General features: G+C 28.3%; 4 protein-coding genes across 4 annotated transcripts; 2 read left to right on the forward strand and 2 right to left on the reverse strand.

The window, feature by feature from the left end:
- Positions 1-1,105: 1,105 nt before the first annotated feature.
- On the reverse strand, positions 1,106-3,496 carry LOC113382623 (dolichyl-diphosphooligosaccharide--protein glycosyltransferase 48 kDa subunit-like). The gene is given in 9 exon segments (XM_026620878.1): positions 1,106-1,150; positions 1,153-1,269; positions 1,564-1,767; positions 1,929-2,111; positions 2,184-2,318; positions 2,380-2,634; positions 2,757-2,846; positions 3,123-3,271; positions 3,338-3,496. Coding segments are annotated over 9 exon segments (1,305 nt in total). The 5' UTR covers positions 3,465-3,496.
- Positions 3,497-3,714: 218 nt separating this feature from the next.
- On the forward strand, positions 3,715-5,215 carry LOC113382622. The gene is made up of 3 exons (XM_026620877.1): positions 3,715-3,875; positions 4,281-4,800; positions 5,114-5,215. The coding sequence occupies exons 1-2, from the start codon at positions 3,801-3,803 to the stop codon at positions 4,659-4,661; spliced, it is 456 nt and encodes a 151-aa protein (XP_026476662.1). The 5' UTR covers positions 3,715-3,800; the 3' UTR covers positions 4,662-4,800; positions 5,114-5,215.
- On the reverse strand, positions 5,085-11,009 carry LOC113382619 (E3 ubiquitin-protein ligase MIB1-like). The gene is made up of 19 exons (XM_026620874.1): positions 10,757-11,009; positions 10,212-10,306; positions 10,046-10,146; positions 9,837-9,921; positions 9,582-9,693; positions 9,234-9,401; positions 9,024-9,131; positions 8,692-8,877; positions 8,483-8,626; positions 8,170-8,314; positions 7,910-8,103; positions 7,628-7,751; positions 7,286-7,431; positions 7,028-7,179; positions 6,714-6,933; positions 6,325-6,559; positions 5,941-6,233; positions 5,329-5,718; positions 5,085-5,225 (listed from the first exon to the last, which is right to left on the reverse strand). Exons 1-19 carry the CDS (start codon positions 10,889-10,891, stop codon positions 5,085-5,087), a joined length of 3,174 nt encoding a protein of 1,057 aa, XP_026476659.1. The 5' UTR covers positions 10,892-11,009.
- A 65-nt stretch (positions 11,010-11,074) lies between these two features.
- On the forward strand, positions 11,075-13,908 carry LOC113382620 (adenosylhomocysteinase-like). Its single transcript, XM_026620876.1, has 8 exons — positions 11,075-11,246; positions 11,591-11,781; positions 12,405-12,495; positions 12,615-12,759; positions 12,819-12,924; positions 13,010-13,204; positions 13,283-13,509; positions 13,590-13,908. The coding sequence occupies exons 1-8, from the start codon at positions 11,222-11,224 to the stop codon at positions 13,906-13,908; spliced, it is 1,299 nt and encodes a 432-aa protein (XP_026476661.1). The 5' UTR covers positions 11,075-11,221.
- Positions 13,909-14,170: the final 262 nt, after the last annotated feature.

Below are 14,170 nucleotides of genomic sequence, written 5' to 3' on the forward strand. Positions count from 1 at the left end.
TTAAAGTCTCATTAATTTTTTGTTGCATTTGCTGGTTTGCCTTGCTCTCCAGGCCCTATTCTATTTAAATCTCTTTGTATCGCTTCATAATCATGCCAATCTATTTTGATTCTATCGTTTCTTAATCTAAATGGCTATTGAAATTAAAATTATGAAATAATTGTAAATTTAAATTTCATTAGTGATAAATATTAAATACCTTTATATCATCCAATTTATCGTGAATAATACTATTATTAAATTCGTCTTGCAAAGGTATCTCATAATTCGAAGAAGAATCAAAGTAGCAGAAATAAAGCAGTAAGTACTAAGCCTAACTTTTAAAACGTGGCAATGTTTCGTCGCATGTATAAATTAAAAAAATAAAACAAAACTAGACAATTACGTTATATCATATAACATGACACTGAGTATTTTTAAAATATAAGTATATAAGTAATCTCAAATTATAATTGATGATTAAATAAGGTTATAAAGACAACAACACAGTCTGACTTGACAACGTATAAAACTAAAAAAAGATTATTTAAATACAACAGTTACGATAATGTTATCAGCATATCTTATTTGGGTTACATTTATTGTTTGCTTTTGTCCAGATCATCATAAAATACGAAACTGTTGATTTTGAGTTTTTGGCATTGACAGATAAAATGACATTTGTATGTTTATGTTTATTTAACGAAGAAAATGCAGAAATCCAGCCAATCCAAATAGATGAATGTGTTAAAAGCGCCTCTAGAGCGCGAAATTCAAATTTCAAAACTTATAATTACAGTAATCAATTTTACCAACAGATTCTAAATATTCTAATTCAACAAAAAATTTATAAATGAAACGAGTTTATATTTTTTTTTTTAACACAGCTTCAAATATACATTACAAATCATAACATCAGGATACTCAAACATACAAACATGCATTATGATAATCATTGTATTAATGATAAGCATTGCATTAATTTGTTATTATTTACATTCACTATAAAAAAATATTTTTCTTATTTTTTTTTTTATAAAATACATCAAAAACCAGTCCATTACTTATATTATTTTTTATTAAAAAACAATATATAATAACATTATTCCTATTTAGGTAAATACATTTATTCATGTTTTGACTTAGTAGGCTCTTCTTTGTAATGTAAAAAACAAATACAAATGAAAATATGAACACTCCAGCCATCATAGAGAAAGCGCTAGCATAATATGGGAAAGCACTGGGTATAAATCTTTCATATTGTGTGTGCTCTAGTGGCCTTACAGAAACCTAAAAAAATATTTAAAATACATGTAAAATAGTAAATAGATTTTATGAGAAGACTTAGTATCTCGACATAAAAACAATGTAACAATGGATTTATGATATTTGCTACGATATTTAAGTACATATTGCACATATACTTATTAGCAATATATTAAATAATATTTATATATATATTTTGTATTTATGTATGATCATGCATTATGAATGTTATATATATCTATATATCTATATATATATATATATATATATATATATATATATATGAAGGTATATGAATTAAGATATAAAAAAGTGAACCTGTGTTGTGCTATAAAGATGTGTGTATCCAGTTCGGTCATAGTCCACCTTGAATTGATAAACTCCATACACATCTGGTATTTTGAACCTAGCTTCATAATTTCCATTTGCTAATTTTTTGAGAGTAGTTCTTACAAATGGATCAATGCGAACAAATTCTAATTGAACATCATCAGCTTTGAATGGTTCCCACTTTCCATTGACCTAATAAATAATTCGATAGGTATATTATATTTATATGCATATGCACTAATAATAAAATTCTATTATTAAATTTAATCATTTTAATTGCATACATAAAAATGTTGTATGTATACTACAAAGTGAGATAGTAAGAATATAATTATAATACTTTTTATACTCACCAATTCTTGAATTTGGATTGTATAAACCACTGGATCCATAATAGTATATGATGGAGGAGGAACTTTCTCATTTTCATTATGATGATTAACTGATTTTACACGTAATTGACCTCTTTCTCTGAAAACCCATTGTGAAAGTGATATAGCTACATCCTTATTACCAGATTTCTTTGCTGTGCCACCCTGTTATAAAACATAAACAGAATAATAATTGGAGATAAACAAAATAAAACATCATCAATGTTTAGTACAAACCTGATTTTTTTGAACCATAGAATTAAACGCTTCATCTGAAAAGAATTGAATAGATCCACTAAAAACCACACGTGCATTATTTCTAGCTTGCAGCCCAGCAATTAATAACGTATTTCGGCCAACAGCATGAGGATACTATAACAAAATATGAAAGTTGGTTGTAATTTCATAATTTATAGCATAACTTCAATAATACCATTTTAATTGATTGGTCTGGCTGATAGCTATATGCTGTACTATCTGCTGATAAAAGTTTTAGAACTAATGGATTCTCAGGATCAGCTAATATTCCTGTGCCAGAATACAACATGGGTGAAATTTTATTTTTATCGCCAACAATAATTGAAGAATCAATTAAATTTTGTGGGTCAGCAACAATAGTTGTATGGGATCCTTTATCAGACACATCATAATTAAGATGATCAATAACAGCTGCTCCTTCCTCATCCACCTATCATAAATAGTAATAGGATATCATTTTTGTTATTAGGTGATCAATTTTAGTATATATATATATATATATATATATATATATATAGAGAGAGAGTAAAATTATTATATAGTAAACCATACCTCAAAACCGCATTCAGAAGCTAATTCACGAATTGCATCACCAGTGGATTCACTTCCTGCTACCAAAACATTGCCGCCTTCATCTATGAACTAAAAGATTGTACAATTTATTTACAACAATTATCATAATAGATTTTCAAAATCACATCAATTTGAGGATAAATCATTGAGAATTTTTTTCATATGAAAGGTTAAAGTAAGATATGGATAATTTCTTAAATTTTGCTCAGATATATTACTCTAAAAGTAAAATATACTAGCCATACATATTATCAAAAAAACTTATGATTAAAAGTAGCTAAATGAGAAATAATAAATAGATAATAATCTCATGATAAAGATTTAAACCATTTAGGTACCACTCACTTCTGTAATTGCCTCGACACTTAATGATCCTCCAAACTCTTCCACAGCAGGTGAAAATAGAATTAAATGCTTGTATAAATATTCTCCATACTTAGATAAAACTAAATTGGCTTCATCAGCCAATTTGAATGTTAGAACATAACCTCTATCTGTAATAGTACATAAAGCTAACAAATTTCCCATTCTCTAATTTAATGATCTGATTAATAATTTACCTTGTAAGCTTTTAAAAAATATGGAATGAGTTTCTTTAATTGCAAGATTGTCTAATAAAACTAATGTATCCCCACCGGCATTTACTACCGCACAAAGAGAGCATATTAATAAATATAAGAAATTCATTGTTATATTATAGTACAAATGTTTTAATATTAAATTATAATAATAGCATGTAAGAAATTGTATTTATTTTGTATTATATCATAACGATAAAAGTGTAATCATTTGTGACACATAAAGCTATATATTTTTGTGATGTTTGACGTGTTACAAATGATAGGCAACATGATAATTTCAAAAGTTTGAGTTAAAGCAAGTTAACAACATAAGAATATAAAATGTATTGTTCCTTCAGCTGTCAATATGACAGCACGAAACAAACATGGATTTTAACCCTAAACTAGAGATGATTTTAAGTTGATGCTACTGCCAATTATTTTTAATTCAAACGCTTAAAAAATGCTTGCTGATGAAGATGAAACATTAAAAGTCAGTGCTCGTGATAGAGTCACTGTTTCAAACATAACTTATAAGGTAATAAAATTTGAATTTAATATATATATATATATATATATATATATATATATATATATATATATAATATAGCATCCTCAGAACGTATTTTTGCATTTAAGTTTATTTAAAACCATATATTTCGATTATAGTTCTAGATGGTTCTAGCTCAGTAAAAAATTCTAATAATTTAAAAACTAATTCCTGTATATATATGGTCATTTTATACATCCTCAGAACGTATTTTTGCATTAAAGTTTATTTAAAACCATATATTTCGATTACAGTTCTAGATGGTTCTAGCTCAGCAAAAAATTCTTATAATTTAAAAACTAATTCATGTATATATATATATGGTTATTTTATACATATACATTATATATTAGTAAAATGATAATTTAAGTATATTTAAATAAATATGTATAGACAGGTTTTCGTGAAGGTGCTGCCATAGGAAAGGACTCAATATTTCAAGAAAGCTTTGATAATGGTTTTGCAGCAGGTTTCAAAGCTGGCTTTCAACTCGCAAAATATCAAGGACTGTCAATGTTATTGGAAAATAGTCAAATTGAACTTGCAGAAGATTTCAAATCTATAATCCCTAAAAGTTCATTTATAAGCAAGCCATCAAGAGGTTGTTGCAATATATGTGGAAAAGATAAATTCGAGGAACCTATTACAAAAACAATAAAGGATCAAGAATTAAATATATGCAATCATTTAGAACAATTATCTAGTTTATATAGTTTATTAGGCAATAAATTGGATATTAGCTTAGGGAAGAATATCACTGATCACATTTTTTAGTCTTTGGGCAGTATAATTATATTCCTGGACTATCAGATCACTACTTCTGTATCTAACTGTTTGAAGTAAGATATTCAGTTAACCACATTCTTGTTTTGAATGCAAATTTATAACCCAGTAATATTATTTGGGCCCAAAGGTGAGATTCTTTATACATTTTCATGAATGTATATTTGGTTCTATATTAACTAATGTTAACTCATGTCAATAAGTAACAGAAATTGATAACTTTCACTTATAACATTTTTGAATAAAATATGGTATTTTAATATATAGATAACTTAACTTTTAATAAGCAGTAGCATAATATTCAGTAACTATTTGTCTGTAAGACAATAATAAGTTTAAATTAATATTAGTTAATAATCTTGATAAGGATGAATAACAAAAAAAAAGCATCCTACATTTGAATAAAATGATGTCTCAATATAATAAAATACGTTTTTCAACAGCCTTTCGGCATATTGGACATTCAGACATCCTATCTCCACACATTTGGCAAGTTCCATGGCCACACAAAAATATCATGTTTTTGAGGCGATCCAAGCAAACAGGACACATTGTCTAAAAATAATAAAATGGATGATAAAAATCTCAATTATTATATTTTTAATATAAATAAAGTAATATTTGAATTTTTACTAAATCAATAAAGTTCAATAAATACCTGCTCTTTAATATCTTGAAGTTGTTGTTGCAACTTTTGAACATCATTTGATGTATCCCTATTTCCATTATTCATGAATCCAGAAGCACTATTGTTAACATTGATTCGATTTGCATCCTTATTTAAAACATTGCAGTTTGTGTTGTTTGTTTGTAATTTTACATTTAGATTATTTTCTTTGCCTTCTGAATCTACATTTTCATTTGAAACTTTTGAGATTAAACCATTATTTCCACAACATACATTCAATGGAACCAAAGTTTCAATTTGTGCTCGACATTTAACACATTTTTTCATCAATGTTGCGCAATTTGCACAAGCGCACATGTGATTGCAAGGTTTAAATAGTACTGTAGATTTACGATCTGAACATACCATACATTCTTCAATCTAAAAAAAAATATTAGGTACCAGCTATGGATCAACTCAATATATATATATATATATATATATATATATATATATATATAAATTAAAGCAAAATAAAAAAACAAATGCTTAAATGATTGTAAGTAATAATTATATAGTGTTTCAAACAGATATTTGGATTTCTGTTCACATTTCTCAAGTTTATATTTCAGTTGATCTTAATTTTTATGCATATTAACTAACCTTTATTCTATTTCCAACATTCTCTCTGCATATTAAACATTTCTTAATTCTTGGAGCACAAGTGTAGCAACAAGACACATGTGTACAAGGGAAGAAAATAGTGTCTCGTTTCATGTCACTGCAAACTAAACATTCATCAAGTGCATTATCTTCTGTGCACACATCTAAATTATCAGAGCCTGACAATGTAGGACCCAAATTGTCCATTGAATCATCTGATGTGCGATCCTTATATGATTTAGTAAGAGCATTACACAGATTTGGATCCAAACAAAGATCCAATGGTGTTTGTCCTATGAAAAATAAGCATTGTTATAATAGCAAGCAAAAAGCTTATAATAAGCAAATTAAATATTCAAAGAAGCTCTAAAATAATTTCAATACCTTTTTTATTTTTGATTCCAAGATCTGCTCCATTTCCTGCAAGAAAACAAGCAATTCTAGCAGAAGATTTTTTATCTGCACCTGTGGTACCTAAACCCATCAATAGCTTTCCCACATCTTGAACATCTTGCAATTGTCGTAAATGAGATAACGTATGATGACGAAGGGCTTCATGTAGTGGAGTATCACCATCTTTATCACAAATATTTAAATTTGCACCCTCTCTTACTAGTAACTAGAATGCAAATAAGCATTGACAATATACAATGTAATACAATAATTATATGCACAAAAATGAAATTATATGGAAAACAGATAATATAACTAACTAAAGTTATGAAAATGTTTAATGTAGTTTTATAACTTTACATTTAAAATAATATACTTACCCGAACAATTTGTGTGTGTTGACGTTCAACAGCTAAATGTAGAGCAGTTTGCAAATTTACATTTTGTAAATCCATATCTGCTTTGCCACACAAAACCAACTGCTCCGCAACTTCAACATGATTGTTAAGTGCAGCTAAATGCAATGCAGTATAGCCATCATCTTTTTTCTCATCCACTATCCAAGGTCTCGGAAGTTTTGTTAACAATATTTTCATAGCACTGTTGTTGTATAAATTATAAATATAAATAATAATAAATGTAACCTCTGACTTTGCCAGAGACTAATATACTAAAATATGAATTTGAAAGTTACCTTAAGTTTCCTCTAAGTGCTGCATGATGTAGTGCATTGAAACCGTTGTTATTTGTTAATGTAATATCGGCATTATGATCTAGCAGTAAAGTCAACATATCATTTCTTTTCTTAGTTATAGCATCATGTAATGGGGTATCCCCTTCAGAATCCTGTTTTAGAATCGAAAACAGCATAAATATGGTAAGCTTTTGATAATAATATCATATCATATTAAAAATCAAATGTTAGATATCCAATTTGAATGATAATTTATACCTGTAAACTCGGATGGCAAGCTAATTCTAACAATGTTCTAACAACTCCAACATGACCTTTATTTACAGCTAAATGCAGAGCAGTTTGTCTCCTTTTATTCCTAGCATTTAGATCTGCACCTGAAGCTGCTAATAACTCCATCACTCCTATTAAATTATTCATCAGAAAAAAAATATTAAAAAATAATATAACAGTTGCAATATTTATTAAAAACTTTAATAAATTAATCATTAAATTAATTAATAAATTAATTAATATCGAAAGTTAAATTAATAGTGACATTTGAAGATAATGGGTAATTAATATTATTAAATCGATAAAGTCTACTTGATTAAGAGGTACCTGGTTCATCGCCAAAGGCAGCAAAATGAACTGCTCTATCTCCATCTTTATCCTCCATTTCTACATCAGCTTTATAGTGTAATAGAACTTTTATGACCTCCAAATAACCATGCTGACTAGCGGCCTTGAATGATTTATATATATATATATATATATATATATATATATATATATTACCAAGTTCACAAAATATATTGATAGTTTGTGATCAAAATTATATATGTTTTTGGTTCAAATATCTAATAATTTAAATTATTTATTACATTATTTCAAGTTATTTACTTGCAAAGCTGTGTGTCCAGCAAAAACTCCATTAATATCAACTCCTCCACCGCCTGTATGTGCCTGACTTTGTTTCAGAATTTCTTCACATTTAACTGCATCACCATTTGCAGCAGTCTTTACAAGTTCTTCATTAATATCTCCAGATACATGTGTTTCAAATAATTTTTTTAGCAGCATTGATAATCGTTCACCTAAAAATAGTTAAAACAATTTATTTTCATTCTTATTCATCATATATTTGAAGAAATGTTTAATACCACTGGAAGTCCCAGCACCTGAACTGTCTGTTGGTGATATTTTTGTAACAGCATTTGGATTGTAAGTCCAGGAAGTTCCACAAACTTCTACTTTTAAATCATTGTCATGATATATCTGTTGTACTCTGCCAATTTTATTTAATGTCTGTAAAATGGAGAATTTTTTAAATACAATTTTATTTTAACATTACAGTTCAATTATATTAATTAAACAAATTATAATTATTATGATTAACTAATATAAAACCTAAAACTAATAAAAAATAACATAGTTTAAAAGATTCAAACTTCTAAAATATAAAGATTAACTTACTGGAGCCATAGCTTCAGCCCACTCTCCATGGCCTTTTTGAAGCAACTTTATTCTTTCTAGATCACTGCATATTTGCACTAAATCACCTACTGAGAACTGTTGAGCTTGTTCATTTGAAGCTGAATTTGCAGTTTGTATAATTACCTGAAATTAATAAATATGGTATGATTATTTAGAAACTATTAACTTTTTAATTTAATTTTATCAACCTTGGTTAATACTGCTGGATTAAATGTCCATCTATTTCCACTGGGGTAGGATACAACAATGTCATGATCTTCATCGATTCCAACTACCGTACCAGTTGTTCCCAAACATTCAAACATTCCTTCTGTCCATCCACCATGTCCCAGTTGCAGTGACTGAACAATTTCCAACTCAAGATCTATATTTACCTATTAAGCGAATATAATCTTAATCTCTTATAATATCAATTTTAAAATTAAATGCATGTGGTTATTGGTTCAATGTTCTATCACTTCAAACTGTAATGAAATATATATTTCACAGTTGATGTTTTCCAACAATGAAAAACTCTTACTTGATCACCAATCTGAAGACCATGAGGACCTGACCTTCCTGGACCCTGTTCTCCTAGTAATGGCAAATGGTCTCTGTATACAGTTAAACCTTTAGCGTCACTTGCAACCTAAATTTTTATATATTGAAAAGATTACATACAATTTTATTAAAATACTTATTTTCCAAATTATATTTAATTTTAACTTTAAAAATATATTTATAACTTTACCTTCAAATCAGCCATTCCTTCAAAACCAACTCTGTACAAATTTTTTGCACCGTTATCCCATACAACATATGCTGCAGATCTAGGACTAGCTGCAGACCAATCCTGTATTTCATTAACTTTTCCTCTTCGACCATTGCCACCATCCTGGTCTTCCCATTGCCAATCCACCTATTGGAATTATAATTAAAAATAAAAAAATCAACTAAAATTGTACAATTTGTTGTTCTTCCATATTTTGCATTCATTTACTTTGAAATAAATTGCAATTAATTCATGATGTCTATGAAAAACTGATCAAAAAATTAATTTATTATTACAAATTTGATTACTTATTATTTAATCCCTTACCCCTCTTACAACCCTTGCACCAGGATATATGCCTCTAACAGTTATTTTCTTGCTCTTTCTTCTTGGTTCAAGTAAAACTCTTTCACAGCCTGGTGTTGAAATTCTATAAAATCTAAACAAATGAAAAAATTCATAAATATAAATAAATTAATTTATAGCAATACAAACTGGATTCATTTACAATAAAATGAATAAATATTAGTACATAATCTACAATATGTTAGTTACAATAATTCAGTAATATTTATTGCTTGCCTATGTCTTAGTTGATGCTTATCCCCATGATAACATACAGAACATAAGTCATAGTTTCCACATTCGGCACATTTCCAACGAATACCTTAAATTCAAATTTAGATCAATAAACATTTTTTGTAAATATTTTAATTTTTTCAAACCTATTTGTAAATAAAAATAGAAATTATTTTAATTAATTCAATTTTGCAACTAATAGATTTGAATACCAAATATAGGTTGCTGTCTGCATGTATCACACATTGTTCCATCATGCTTCACTTTGGTTGGAGCACTGTCAAAGATTCTCAAATCAAATGCACCTGAACACCTAATAAAAAAAATAGAATAAATTTATGTACATATTATATGAAAAAAGATATTATTTTATTTTACCTATAATTAGCAGCTGTGCCATTATCCCAAACCACAACTACCTCTTCTGGAGATTCAAAATTCCTTACGGTTCCTACATGACCTTCTCCGCCATCCTTGAATAAAAATTGAATTAGACCATTCTTTAGATTTCACGTTATTTAATTGATGATTATTGTACTTATCTATATATAGCAATCAAGTAGAAGAGAAATTATATGCAAAAAACGTAAGATTTTTTTATAGAAGTCTTTGGTAAAGTAAGTAATTGTTGTTTACAGATTTCATATTATGAAATATACTTTACCATCATACAGTAATTAGAATCTTTAGTTGTTCAGTAAACATATTTTATTAATAGTAATTAGAATCTTTAGTTGTTCAGTAAACATGTTTTATTAATTCAATCATAAGATATTTTTGAGAAAAATAAGTAAGCTTATTATGTTTAAATTAAGCATAAGTAAAATTGTAATAACACTCACAATTGAGCCATGATATAAATATTTTTTGGCCCATTAAAATTATATAAATTATTCTCATACTAATTTAATAATTTTTAACACCTGTTTGCCCCATTTCCAATCTGGCCCCCTAATAACTCTAGCTCCAACACCTTCCATCATGAATCTTGTAGCTCGAATTCCTTGAGCAGGAACGACAGCGGGCGTAACATCAACTAAAGGAGCAGAACAAGCCATTTTTTTATACGAATTTGTTCAATAATTATAATTAAATTTCATAAATAAATGAAAGTATTTCAAAAGCATATTTTAATCCAATCACACTTTTGACATTTTGTTGTAATACATTCCCTTGACAATACTGCAGGCATGCCAATATACAAAATTCTAAATCTTTATTGTTGGTCTGCGCATGCGTTCTGTCAACTAAAATTCATCGTCGGTTATCTTTTCCTTTAGCATTTATTTGGTTTTAAGCTGTGCTTGCGCGAGAGGTGTCTTTATCTTTATTAATAGACACCGCTAAGATATTAATTCTTTACTTTATATAAATTACATTAAGACACGATGGCTAAGCAACTTTACAAAGTCGGTAAGCATTAAAAATTTGGTAAAATTAATAAAGTATGTAGTTTATTGAAATTTTGATCTGTGCAATGTGAAAAACATGTGCTAACGTTATTTTGGTTATACGTATAATAAAATATTTGTACGACGTATTGTATAAAATAATTACACAACGCGTTAACAGGAATTTTGTTGTAAAATTTGATATTAAAAGTTTTGGATAATACAAATCGCTTTATTTTTTCTTTGTGAATATAATTTTACCGGTGCAAATTTATCATCATTATAAAACATGCAATACATATATATAAATATATATATATATATATATATTCCATTGGTATGATATAAAACAAGCTCTTATTTCAGCTGATATGTCTCTGGCTGACTTCGGTCGCAGGGAAATCATGTTAGCTGAAAATGAAATGCCTGGCTTAATTGCTTGCCGTAAGAAGTATGGGCCACAAAAAGTCTTAAAAGGTGCTAGAATTGCTGGATGTTTACACATGACAATCCAAACTGCTGTTCTCATTGAAACTTTGGTCGAATTGGGAGCTGAGGTAAGTTGATTTAATCATTGTTTTTGCTGAGATCACTCAGTTTGAAAATGACCTCACGTTGAACATTTAAGTTTTTAAATAAATTAGTTCTGATGCATAAAACATAACATTTGTACTTAACATTTTAGTAACAAGATAACTTTATAGAAGATTTGAAAGGAAAGAATCCTTTTTATTTAGTAAAAGATTCAAAAGCCGATAATCAAGTTTAATCATTAATAATATTATTGGCGTGTTGAATACATGCATCTGTATACTCCATTTAGAACAAATTTTAAACATTCTAATCTTTCTTCTATTTATCAATAAAAGATAAATAGTATTGTTTCAGTAGTCTAATTAAATATAGACATATCCACTACTATAAAAATGTTATTTTTATCTCTAAGTCAGATGAAAAATATGTTTATTTCTATGACATTATGTAAATGATGAACTTGATGACCTCAAGTGATAACCGTTGACGTAAAAATACTCAGATTTTCTTGTGTCATTGTTATGAATATGAACTTGAACTTCTTTTATCTGTGTAAGGCAGATAACAATTTTATTTTTGGTACTTTTTTTTTGCATACAGTACGTCATATATAATGAAATATTTCAAACTGATTCTTTTTTTTCAGGTTCAATGGTCAAGTTGCAACATTTTCAGCACCCAAGATCATGCTGCAGCTGCAATTGCTGCATCAGGAGTACCAGTATATGCCTGGAAAGGTAATGGACTTAAAAAAAAAAAACATGCACAATTCAGCAACTATTGCTGAATGTTACAATTATTAGTAACTTTCTTGCACCATTATGGAGAATTCTAAAACAAGTTCCTTTTTTTTCAGGGGAAACTGAGGAGGAATTTATTTGGTGCATTGAGCAAACATTAGTATTCAAGGATGGACAGCCATTTAATATGATTTTGGATGATGGTGGTGAACTTGTGAACATAGTCCACAACAAATACCCTCAATTTGAAAGGAATCAAAGGTAAAAATATTCAAATAAAAATTTAATCTTTTACGCAACTACATTTTTACATTAAATGTAGGTGTCAGTGAAGAAACTACAACTGGTGTCCACAACCTGTATAAGATGATGAAGGATAACACTTTGACCTTGCCTTGCATAAATGTTAATGATTCTGTAACCAAGGTAATATGAATTTTCCTTAAGTTTGCTTCGTTTGTAACATTTAATCTTGCGGTACAAAATTCTAATCTTTACTATTATATTTCAGAGTAAATTTGACAATTTGTATGGTTGTCGTGAATCATTGATTGATGGAATCAAGAGAGCCACTGATGTCATGATTGCTGGTAAAGTTTGTGTTGTTGCTGGTTATGGAGATGTAGGTAAAGGCTGTGCACAAGCTTTAAGAGGATTTGGTGGAAGAGTTTTGGTTACTGAAATTGATCCGATTAATGCCCTTCAGGTAATTGATATAGAAGACTTCGAAATGGAAGTCTCTTTGAATAAAAAGAGAACAAATATAAATTTTGTGTATGTATAGGCTGCAATGGAAGGATATGAAGTGACAACAATGGAGGATGCCAGTAAAGAAGCCCAAATTTTTGTAACAACAACTGGATGTAAAGATATTATTCGTGGTGAACATTTCATGAATATGAGGGATGATTCCATTGTTTGCAATATTGGTCATTTTGATTGTGAAGTCGATGTAGCTTGGTTAAACAAAAATGCTAAATGCAAAGTCAACATTAAACCTCAAGTTGACAGGTAATATTATTAAAATGAAAAGTATATCATTTTCCTATATCCACTGCCTGTATTAATAAAAAATGTATCACTTTTATTAGGTATGAACTTTCAACTGGAGCTCATATAATATTATTGGCAGAAGGACGACTTGTCAACTTAGGATGTGCAATGGGACATCCTAGCTTTGTTATGTCAAACTCTTTCACAAATCAAGTTTTAGCTCAAATTGAATTATGGACAAAACCAGGACAATATGCAGTTGGTGTACACATGTTACCCAAAAAACTTGATGAGGAAGTAGCAGCTTTACACTTAAATCATTTAGGAGTTAAATTGACTAAACTCACTCCAAGTCAAGCAGCTTACATAAATGTGCCTGTTGATGGTCCATTCAAACCTGACCATTATCGTTACTAAATTTTATTTTAAATGTAAAATTATCATTGAATGTAAGTCTAAAATACTGCATACTAAAAAATGTAAAAAATATTTTTAAATTCATTTTTAATTTGAATAGAATAAATTTTAATAATCAATTCGTAGTCTTGTCAATATTATTCACTATTATACACATTATATTTATATTGTTCTTATGTAAAATCCCTGCATTATCTGCTAAACGAATTGCAAAATTTTTATACCATCATAAAAATTTGATGAAATGTAAATCAGATGTTTA

Source organism: Ctenocephalides felis, unplaced genomic scaffold, assembly GCF_003426905.1.
Source record: "Ctenocephalides felis isolate EL2017-DRISC unplaced genomic scaffold, ASM342690v1 CF-g0.4_SCAFFOLD_03513, whole genome shotgun sequence".
Taxonomy (NCBI): Eukaryota; Metazoa; Arthropoda; class Insecta; order Siphonaptera; family Pulicidae; genus Ctenocephalides; species Ctenocephalides felis.

Bases quoted from the DNA above. Each gene is read 5' to 3' on its own strand.
- LOC113382622 (XM_026620877.1), top strand. From the start codon at position 3,801: ATGCTTGCTGATGAAGATGAAACATTAAAAGTCAGTGCTCGTGATAGA. The intron at 3,876-4,280 runs GTAATAAAATTT...AAATATGTATAG, and splicing joins TTTCAAACATAACTTATAAG to ACAGGTTTTCGTGAAGGTGC.
- LOC113382619 (XM_026620874.1), bottom strand. From the start codon at position 10,891: ATGGCTTGTTCTGCTCCTTTAGTTGATGTTACGCCCGCTGTCGTTCCT. The intron at 6,234-6,324 runs GTATTGAAATTA...TATTTTTCATAG, and splicing joins TGGAATCAAAAATAAAAAAG to GACAAACACCATTGGATCTT. The intron at 5,719-5,940 runs GTTAGTTAATAT...ATTTTTTTTTAG, and splicing joins ATGTTGGAAATAGAATAAAG to ATTGAAGAATGTATGGTATG.
- LOC113382620 (XM_026620876.1), top strand. From the start codon at position 11,222: ATGGCTAAGCAACTTTACAAAGTCG. The intron at 11,782-12,404 runs GTAAGTTGATTT...CTTTTTTTTCAG, and splicing joins TGGTCGAATTGGGAGCTGAG to GTTCAATGGTCAAGTTGCAA. The intron at 13,205-13,282 runs GTAATTGATATA...GTGTATGTATAG, and splicing joins ATCCGATTAATGCCCTTCAG to GCTGCAATGGAAGGATATGA.